At 48.7% G+C, this 11,160-nt stretch overlaps 1 protein-coding gene across 1 annotated transcript; it reads right to left on the reverse strand.

Moving 5' to 3' along the window:
• Nucleotides 1-7,280: 7,280 nt before the first annotated feature.
• RAET1E (retinoic acid early transcript 1E) lies at nt 7,281-10,078 on the reverse strand. The gene is given in 5 exon segments (XM_069598003.1): nt 7,281-7,478; nt 8,327-8,432; nt 8,434-8,609; nt 8,850-9,113; nt 10,045-10,078. Coding segments are annotated over 5 exon segments (690 nt in total). The 3' UTR covers nt 7,281-7,368.
• Between the last annotated feature and the right edge of the window lie 1,082 nt (nt 10,079-11,160).

The raw sequence follows: 11,160 nt of genomic DNA on the forward strand, positions 1-11,160 counted from the left end.
TAGTCTCCAAGGTCACAGCTCAGGCTCCCAAGTCCCCACTTTTCTGTCGAAGCTGCTTCTGCTCCCTCTGGACAGAGTCCAGGACACACGTGCCGTGAGTGTCTAAGGGTGTGTCCGGGGGTCTTGCCATGCAGGCTCCTGGTTTCCCACCTGAGCTGCTGGAGAGAGCTGGGAACACCTGCGATGAGCGTAAGAAATGAGGGAAGGTGGGGAGAAGGGTGAGGTGGGGAGGAAGGAGTTGGGGGACAGTGAGGGGTCTGGGCCTGGAGAGCTGGGAGGGGCGTGGTGGAGAGGGTTGGGTCCCCTCCTCTACCTGTTGTGCCCCCCACAGGAGCCCCTCCCCCTGAGCTTAGTAGGCAGGAGGGAATTGAAGGGAATCCTATTGCTCAGAGGCTCCAAAGTGAAAGGCACTCAGTCGGGTCCAACTATACAGTCCATGGAATTCTCCAGGCCAGAATACTGGAGTGGGTAGCCTTTCCCTTCTCCAGGGGATCCTCCTGACCCAGGAATCGAACCGGGTCTCCTGCATTGACGGCGGATTCTTTACCAACTGAGCTATCAGAGAAGCCCCAGGCTGACTAGAAACTGAGGGTGGGAACACATTTCAGCCCCTGGGCCTGGGGGAGGCGTCAGCTGGTGAAGGCAGGTGACCCCAGTTGACACCGGTCACAAGGCAGATATTCTTGTGTGGTGTTTCAAGCTAAAAAAAGAAAGTAAATGAAAGGGGGTATCAGCTTTTTCCCTGTCTCTGCCAGTTTTTGGTTCCCTTGGAACCTCGGGGTCCAGGCCAGAGGGTCCAGGCCCAGAGAAAGGAGAACCTGGGGAGCCGGTCACCACTGAGGCCCCTTCAGCAACAGTCCTGACACACTGCTCACCCCACACTCTCCATGCACACCTGTCTTCCCACACTTCAGCCCCCACAGTTACACACACAAGCCCCCTCGCCGTCCACACTGCCCTCCATCACCCACAGCCCAGCCTGACTCTCCAGCCTCCCACACAGCCCCTCACATACACGTGTTCCCCACCTAGGCTCCATGCCTCTCACTTATACGCCTTCTACCCTTGTGCACGTCTCCCTTCCTGAAACTTTCCATGCAGGTCTCCTCACACCCCCTTCCCTCTGTGCACACCCCATCCCCCACCCCCACACACTTTATTTCACACACAAGTGCCTGCTTGCCTGCCCCACTGGCTCTCCACTCTCTGCAAAGTCACACCACGTTCCCTTCCCACAGGGACCCTGGCTTCCTCACACTGTCTGTACACACTGCTTCACACAAATTCCACACAAAAGGCTGCCATCTACTTCCACTGCCATCCAGAAACTTTCCCCTCAAAGCCATTTCCCTTCACTGTCTTTCTCCTCTCTGGGTCCCCCAGGGCACCCCTCTCTGGGCCCTCTGCATACGCATACTGTCCACTCCCCTTCTGTCCCAGGCTCGCCTGTCCACAGTCACACACACACACACACCAAGGTTCCCAATATTCTCACACACTAGTTGTGGCTGCTGCCCACACATCCAACACACTCTTTCCAGCACTCCCTCACTCTCTTCACATTCACCTTTCTATCACAATTAGTGTCACTGCCCCACACACGCCTAAGTAGGAAATGGCAACCCACTGCAGTATTCCTGCCTGGAGAATCCCATGGACAGAGGACCCAGTTCAGTTCAGTTGCTCAGTCACGTCCAACTCTTTGCGATCCCATGAATCACAGCACGCCAGGCCTCCCTGTCCATCACCAGCTCCTGGAGTTCACTCAGACTCGCGTCCATCGAGTCAGTGATGCCATCCAGCCATCTCATCCTCTGTCGTCCCCTCCTCCTCCTGCCCCCAATCCCTCCCAGCATCAAAGTCTTTTACAATGAGTCAACTCTTTGCATGAGGTGGCCAAAGTACTGGAGCTTCAGCTTTAGCATCATTCCTTCCAAAGAAATCCCAGGGCTGATCTCCTTCAGAATGGACTGGTTGGATCTCCTTGCTGTCCAAGGGACTCTCAAGAGTCTTCTCCAGCACCATAGTTCAAAAGCATCAATTCTTCAGCGCTCAGTTTTCTTCACAGTCCAACTCTCACATCCATACATGACCACTGGAAAAACCATAGCCTTGACTAGATGGACTTTAGTCGGCAAAGTAATGTCTCTGCTTTTGAATATGCTATCTAGGTTGGTCACAACTTTTCTTCCAAGGAGTAAGGGCCTTTTAATTTCATGGCTGCAATCACCATCTGCAGTGATTTTGGAGCCCCAAAAAATAAAGTCTGACACTCTTTCCACTGTTTCTCCATCTATTTCCCATAGAGTGATGGGACCGGATGCCATGATCTTCATTTTCTGAATGTTGAGCTTTAAGCCAACTTTTTCACTCTCCTCTTTTACTTTCATCGAGAGGCTTTTTAGTTCCTCTTCTCTTTCTGCCATAAGGGTGGTGTCATCTGCATATCTGAGGTTATTGGCATTTCTCCTGGCAATCTTGATTCCCGCTGTGTTTCTTCCAGTCCTGCGTTTCTCATGATGTACTCTGCATAGAAGTTAAATAAGCTACAGGGTACACGTCGCAAAGAGGCAGACAGGACCAAGCAACTAACACAGCCACTCCTCTCTTCTGCCCTCCTCCTCTCACATATACCCTCTCTCTGTCTCTCTCTCTCACACACACAGTCACACTGACGAGTTCTCCCCAAGATACTGGGCCTTGCAGCTGCCACAAAGCCACACACATCTCAGCGTGGTCCTGGGAAGTGGCTGGCTGCCAGGACTCTGCCCCAGGGCTGATTAGGAATTTTAGGTCTCTGCCTGGGTCCTACCTGGAAACGTGCCAACTCCTTTTTAATGTCCCAGCCCCATATCTGAAACTATTCAGCAAACGTGCTCCAACTGGCATACAGCCCCAAGCCCCCACAAACAGTCACCTTCATGTATTAGTCAACCTAAAATGAATATTTGTGTGTTGTGCTGAATAGAAATCCTCTTTTAGTTACAGGATTAGCCCGTTCTCCCACTGTCATCTATTGATCAGCGTACCCTTCACTGGTATTTCTTTCCTCGTCTACTAGGTGTCACATTTCTAGACGTCCCTGGGTCTGTTCTTGGCTCTTTTCTAAAACCGCTCTCCTGCCTTCCTTCTTGCTCACCAGTTCCTTTGTGCTGGGAATGCAGCCTAAGCCCCCGCAAGCTGGTCAGGACAGTGAAGTCTTCATAAAAATGACCACAAACTCTATGGCTTGAAACAACCAAAATTTATTCTTTCCAGATTGTGAGGGTTAGAAGTCTGAAATCAAGCTGTCAGTAGGGCCCGCTCTGAAGGCTCTAAGGGAGGCTCCATCTTTTCTCTTCCTGACTACTGGTGGTTGCATGGAGAAGGACATGGCAACCCACTTCAGTATTCTTGCTTGGACAATCCCCATGGACAGAGGAACCCAGTGGGCTGCAGTCCATGAGGTCGCAAAGAGTCAGACATGACTGAGGTACTATGCACAGCACTGGTGGTTGCCAGAAACACTTGGCATTGCGTAACTCCAGTGTCTACTTCTGTCCTTCCATGACACTCATGTGTCTTGTTTTCCTATATCCATCTCTGCCGGGGTCTAGCCCCGGTGGATCCAGGGTAATTCGAAGCAGGGACGGAGTAGGCGAGGAAAAACTTATTTGTTTAGAAATATAAAAAGAGGTTAGGAAGAAATAGTATAGTAGGAAAATTTAGTGGAGAAAAGAGGCTGAATAACTTGGTTTACACAGAGAACTAATAAAACCTCAGGACAAGAGGTTTGCACCATCTACGTTAGGCCACCAGCGCCCGTTTGAATAGCAGAGGGTGCCCCGCCTTGGGCTCCCTCTCTTGTGGATCTTAGAAGCCAGGACAAGTAAGTAGACATGGAGAGCCTTCACGCCCCAGATGGGAATTCAGCCAGAAAATAGAGTAAAGAAGACACAGGGGAAACCAGACTTTCCAGTGACTGGCCCCTCCTCTATTGTCCGGAAAGGCCTTTTATACTTTTGATTGTACATAGAGATCAATGGATAATGCAAAATTATGCAGCGTCAGCAGCCCTGACTCTTATCGAGACCAGGCTTTCTCTCTGCATACCTAGTTGTATACACAAGTCTTAGGTGATTTTACATCATCTTCTGGCCAGAGGGCCAATTAACACTTTACGGCCCTATTCTGATAAGGGTCTGTCTACCAGAAGACTTATTTGTGTTGTTCTTCCCAAAGTCTGGTGCCACTCTCAGAAAGCACTAAATAAAGTTACATTCTTACATAGCAAGGACACAACAATTTATAACAATGAAAGAAGTACAGTGATTTATAACAAAGAGAAAAGTACTTAACTCAAAAGTCTAGTGCTGCTAACATCAAAACTACTATATTCCTTTTTCTATATCCCAATTACATTGATTAATATCCTTCAGGTGCCTAAAAGATAAAGAATATGGAGGCCTGGCAGCAGTCATTGACTCAACAGTGAAACCCATCACCAATATAATTTTTAGGTCTTTAGAAAAGGCTCTGTATCTTTAGATGCTTTAAGCTTTGTGCCTGTTGCGGTTGGGGGCCGTAAACAATCACAAGTTGTAAAAGTCCAGGTAGACCGGTCAGGTAAGTTAGAAAGCCATCAAAGGGGTTTAAACTGAGACATTCTTTTTATATGCAGGAGACTGTTAACTGGAGCCCTAAATTAATTCCTTTGAGAGGAAGGTGATCGGGGATGGCCCCCTGTTATGTCAGAAGAGTGGAAAGCACAGTACAATAAGGCAGGCAGACTCTGTTTTGGGGGGTAGACATTCAGGAAAACTCAGGGGGAACCCCTGAAGCCAGATCACGCCTTTGCATACGTCTGGCTTCCTTTCTCATGACTTTTGCCAAGGGCAGGATTCCTCATGCTGGCTCCCAGTACATCTCTTCTTTGCGTGTCTACATTTCTTTAAAGGCGTGCCTCCTGGTAAAGGCACTAGTCTTTGGATTAGAGCCCAACCTAATCTATGCCGACCTCACCTTGGTTGGATTACATCTGCACACACCCTATTTCCAGGTGAGGTCTCCTTCACCTAATGGTAGGACTTCACCACATTTGGGCCCCTAAAATAAAGGAGTTTCAATAAACATTCATGCGATTCTCATTGCGCAAAAAAGGTACAGTGTATAATTGAATTCTCCGCATCACTGAATATATTCCTGACAGGAGAAAACTTCAAGTTTGTCTAGACATTAGTGAAAACTGAAAGGTTAAAATTTTTTCTGATGTTGTCTTCTCATCCTGGTATGAATGTATGAGCTCAAACATCCTCTGTGTTTGAGCATTGTTTTTAGGTGTTTCTGAGGTCAGCAGTGTTCTCTGTTAGCCAGTTCAGTGCAGTCGCCCTTTCTAAGTGGAAAATATTTATCCAAGAGCTAATTCTCTACAGTTTTGTTGTGCATGAGCTGGTTTAGAGCACCTGATAAGGGTCCATCTAGGTTGTGGATAGTCCTTTAAATAATATCTTTTCCAGTATGCATAATTTCCTGGTTGCAAGTCATGGAACATCTAATCGTCATCCATAAATTATTGAGATGTGATTTAGAAGCAAGCTTAGAATGTCTTTTTAATAATTCGATTAGGGGCTTCCCTGGTGGCGCATTGGTAAGGAATCTGCCTGCCAATGCAGGAGACATGAGTTCAAACCCTGTCCGGGAAGATCCCACATGCTGAGAAACCACTAAGCTCAAATACTGAGGCTGTGTTCTAGAGCCTCGAGCCTCAACTGCTGAGCCTGTGTGCCCCAACTACTGAAGCCCGCAGCCTAGAGCCTGCGCTCTGCTACAAGAAGAGTCATCACAGTGAGCTGCTCTTGCACCATAACTAGAGAGCAGCAAGTAGAGAAAGCCCACACACAGCAGTGAAGACCCAGCACGACCAAAAATAAATACATCTTAAAAAGATAATTCAGTTAAACTGCACAATCATGTAACACAACAAATAGGAGTACCACAGCGTATCTATTCTTTTGTGTCCAGCACTTGCCTCTCAAATCCTTTTTATGAGGCATCTATGTTTTTACTGCAGTAATTCATTCTTTATTTATTGCGTTATAGTGTTCCATTTCTGGCTATATCACACTTTATCCTTTCTTCTGTCCTGGGTACATTTTTACGCATTAACATGTTAGTATGTTAATACATATATTAATCTACAGGATAATTCAATGGTAGCCTCATACTTTTGTGTCATGACATCTAGGCAGTTAGCACTTGACTGTGGTTTCTGCATATGTATTAACCTGCTAGGTCTCTAAAGAAAAGCTATTTTTCTATACTCAGAACACCAAATATACTACCAAAATGTGGGTTTTAGAAACTCTGCTCCAGGAACCAGGACTCCAACCAAACGTATACTTCCTATTGTATCACAACAGACTATAACCACACACCACCGACTGAGTGGTTTTGGCAAGTCTTCCTGGAGGTGAGGATTTTATCACATGAATTAAGAACATTCAGCCCATAAAAGCATGTGGTATCTTAACTATACATGAAAGTGAGTGTGAACACATAAATTATGTCTCATTAAACCACAGAAGTATATCCCTAATGCATTATCTTCTTAATAGAATTAAAAAAATGCCAACCCTGCCCCCCGTCCCAATTCCACCCCACATGAAGGGAAGTCTGATGGAAAGAACAGAATTGGAAGTCTTAACTGATTGTGAGCAAATATTTGACTTTTGCAAATCCTCAAAATGACCAAGTTAATACATCTTAAGGGCCCATCAGCAGTCGTGGAAAGTGAAGGAATTCTTAAGCATAAGCTTCTTTAGCTTCTTGTTAAACCCCAATCTGAGTAGAAGGTAGTATGTTAGATCAACAGCCAGACTGTCATCAAAGGTCAGTTTTTGCCACGCAGAGTTGGTTTAACATTGTACCTTCTCATAGTCCAGGGAGAAACATCCAAATGATGGAATAGCTGTTAGAACACTGGGGGAAATTTCAGCTAGATAATGCTATCATCAGAGAACAAAAGGTTTTTTTCATCAAAGGGCTGGGAAAGCCTGAGTAAGATCTCAGGACAACTCCCCACCCCACCACGTCTATATCTCAAACCCGGGGCCCCCAAAGGAGAAGACACTTGTCTTCATCCCCACCCCCACTGCACTGTCCTGCTGCCCACACCAGCCTCTTCTACCCCAACGACAGGGTGGTTCCCAACCCTACAGGGAAGTGTGGGGGCCCAAGACAAAGACGGAACATCATCTTGGTAACCAGTGGACAGGGGCTTGGTGAGACCCGAGGCTCACCTCTCCCAAGTCTTGACCAGAACAAACCTGCCTAGGAGCCAGAGGCCGGCTGGCTTCTCACCTGCTGTGGTCCCTGATTTCTTCATAACATTCATGACGATGAAGCAATTAGAACTAACTGGGTGATGATCAATAGGATAATGCAAGCGACCAATCGGATGGATGCAGACTGGCTGATATCTGGGGCCATTATTAGTGGTTCTAAAACGAAAAAGCAAAAGCCTTGTCAGATCTAAGAATACACCTTCCTCAGCACCTGCTGTCCTTAGCACCTGTCCCCCATATAGTTACTGACTCATGGGAAGGCACGCTTCAGGTCTGGGTATGGAAAGATTAATGGGCTTGTGCTCTGTCTTCGTGGAGCTAATATTTCTCCTGAGTTGTGTTAGTCGCTCAGTCATATCCGACTCTTTTGAGAGCTCATGGACTGTAGCCAACCAGGCTCCTCTGTCCATGGGATTCTCCGGGCAAGAATACTGGAGTGGGTTACCATTTCCTACTCCAGGGGATCTTCCCAACCCAGGGATCGAACCCGGGTCTCCTGCCTTGCAGGCAGATTCTTTACCATCTGAGTCACTAAGACAGCAGATGTCCATCTGATTCTCTTTCAGGTGGACATGTTTACTGTGAGGAGTCCTTTTTGAGGAGGACACAATTGGGGGCACTTAATTCTGTCTGGGAAGGGATAAGGGCTTCATTAAGTGACATTGGAGCCGGTTAAAGGATCAGTACAACAGGAGGGAGAGAAGGCCTGGAAACATAATGCATGTATAGATTTGCGGACCATCGTGCAGTGCCTGGGGTCTGGGTCATTGGTTAATGGGGAAGGGGGCTCCTGTGCTGAGGGAGGTGGGCTGGGACAGGAGGATGTTGTCAAGTTCTGTGCTATGCCCATCACTGACTTTCCAGATAGGAAGTCCACCAAGAGATCAGTCACTCCATCCATCTACCACATTTTCAATTGCACAAACATATGTGCTCACATCCACACATGAAGGCTCCAGACCTTTGAAGAGAGCTACCACCTCCCTCACACCACGCTCAGTTACCTGTGGGCTCTGGGAGCAGTATGTTCTCCCAGTGTTTCAGGAATTCCCTAAGCCAATAACTGCAGTCTCCCGTTGAGATCTTCCTGAAATACTTTGCCTGGTTCCTGGTTGTTCTCCCACTCCTCCTTGATGCCTGTGGCTCCAGGATCGATGACTGTCCATGTTATGCTCATGGTGTCAAGGAGGAGAGCTGTCCATCCATTGAGGCTGAAGTGCAAGGATGCACCAGAGCATTGCTCAGCTTCACGCTGACAGCACATTTTGACCTGCAGGGTGGGAGGACCTGTACCCCCCCCACACAATGAATCTTTCTGGACTCTCCACAGTCCCTCCTCCCCAGTCACTCAAATGTGTCTGCACATCTAGGGGCCTGTGATCTTCCAACCATGACCTCCCCCTCTTACCCATCAGGTCCACCGGGTCTCTAAAGCTGGATCGTGTTCAGTCCTTTCACAGGAATCCTCTCCTCGCGTGCACTCTTTCTCTTGCTGTCTCCAGTTCCCCATTCCCTTCCCAAACTTACCCCTCATCTCCTTTTTGTCCAGTTTGATGAAAGGCAGGACCATCTTGAGCTCTTTTCCTGCTTCTGCCAGTGTTTGGCTCAATTCAGTCCACACTTTCGTGTCGTTTACCTCCTTCCCCAGGAAACCCAAAGGTTTGACCTTGTTTCTGTCACTGTCATACTGAAGGAAAGGCTTTGTGTCCACAGAGCCCTGGACTTGACACCAGGGCTGGCCAGATTTGGACTGAGATTTGATAGTGAGGTCAAGGCACAGAGAGTGGGCACCTGTGAGAGAAAACCACAGGTGTGTCTGGGAGTTTCCTCTTCCAGGGCCTGGTTGCAGAGGCAGGGGTCTCTATCCCAGACCCCCTCCTCTGCTGCATCCTCAGTCCTGCCTCTCCTTTAACTGTCTGAGCTTTAGTTAAACACTTTGATGCCACCATGGATCTTTTCCGTCCATATACTATTAGCAGGAAGATTTATCTGATATATGGTGGCTCAGGCAGTAAAGAATCTGCCTGCAATGCAGGAGACCCAGGTTCGATCCCTGGAGAAGGAAATGGCAATCCACTCCAGTGTTCTTGCCTGGAGAATGGACAGAGGAGCCTACAGAGTGCGTAGGCTGGCAAAGAGTTGGACACACCCATGGACAGAGGAGCCCGGTGGGCTGCAGTCCATGGGGTCACTGAGGGTCAGACATGACTGAGCGACTTCACTTTGACTTTTTACTTTCATGCATTGGAGAAGGAAATGGCAACCCACTCCAGTATTCTTGCCTAGAGAATCCCAGGGATGGGGGAGCCTGGTGGGCTGCCGTCTATGGGGTCGCAGAGTTGGACACGACTGAAGCGACTTAGCAGCAGCAGCAGCAGCAGCAAGTGACTAAGTATGCACATGCCAGCTTGTGACGCAGCAAAAACAGAAGACAGTGTCTAGTTTCTAGAGAGTTAAAATCTATCTGAACAGACAAGACTTTCAACAGAATGGGGAGCAGGATGCCATAGGGCACATGCCGCATTCACGATGGGCCCCTGGTCATCAGGAAAGTCTTACTGGAGTAGGAGGTGGGGCTTGCCAGGAGATGGAAAGCTGCTACAGGAGCACAGGCCCAGGCACCATGCCTTGGGTGGGGTCCCAGAAGGCAGGGTGTCACCTCCTGGGCAGCCGGTCCAGCTAAACCACACCCTGTCCTAAGAGCAGGTGGACAGGTGCCCACCAAGGTGGAGCCCCTTCCCTCCCCATTTTCTCATGTCCCCCTTTTCCCCACCAGAGCCCCAGATCCAGGACATTCACTGCTCAGAGTCTTCCTGGCTTCTGTCAGCAGCAGTGTCAGCAAAAGATGACCTGCGGTGTGAGCCACTGACATTCCTCCCTGCAGCTTTAGGAGAGTGACCAGCAAAAGGTAGCCTGGGCTGTGTCTATACCTCTGTCTCCTGGCACTGCCCAAAGTCTTCAGTCCGAGACTGAGGAAGCCCTGTTGAAAAACAAGAAAAATAACACATACCCAGGAAGTATTTCTTAAGTTTCAAATGTAATTACTCATTAAAAAAAAAAGTCATGACATTACAAAGCCAAATTCACTTTGAATAACTATCCTCCCTCCAAAAAAGCCCCTTTCTGGTGTGAGCAAGAAAAGCCCCTTTTGTTGGCTCTTTTGCTCATTCCTTGAACCACTTCCTTCTCTGATCTTTGAACTCACTTCCTCCCTCACTCACAGGGCACCAGCACCAGCACCCTCCGCTGCCCTCTCCTGCTCAGTTATCCCTTCTTTTCTCCTACGTCCACTTTCCATCCTAACCTCTCAAACTTTCTCTGTAATGATTACGATTCCCTACATGGTAGTCACTCAGTCGTGTCCGACTCTTTGCGACCCCATGGACTGTATAGCCTGCCAGGCTACTCTGTCCATGGGATTCTCCAGGCAAGAATACTGGAGTGGGTTGTCATTCCCTTCTGTTAATCAAACTAGCAGCGGCCGACCCCACCAGGTCTGTCATATCGGAGGAGGGTGTACAACAGGGTCCGATAGTCCTGTTGGAGCCGAGCTCCAGAACAGCCAGGAATTTATTATCGTTTGCTCACCCTCAAGTGGCGAAGTCCTCCTAAGGACCCGGAGAAGCAAGCTCATGGCAAAACATTGACGGATCTTCCCGAGTCAAGCAGCAGCAGCGGCCCCCTCCCGCCTTTCCCAGCTCCCTCCCCTGCGCTACCCGTCTGCAGCACGGCATCAGCCGCGCAGGTGACTCAACCCCACGGTCTCCGGGCTGGTGGCTTCGGGGTGGCGAGAGAAGACAGAACATTTGCGGGGGCCCGTCCTGGATTCGTACTCACC

The sequence above is a fragment of the Ovis canadensis genome, chromosome 8 (assembly GCF_042477335.2).
Source record: "Ovis canadensis isolate MfBH-ARS-UI-01 breed Bighorn chromosome 8, ARS-UI_OviCan_v2, whole genome shotgun sequence".
Taxonomy (NCBI): Eukaryota; Metazoa; Chordata; class Mammalia; order Artiodactyla; family Bovidae; genus Ovis; species Ovis canadensis.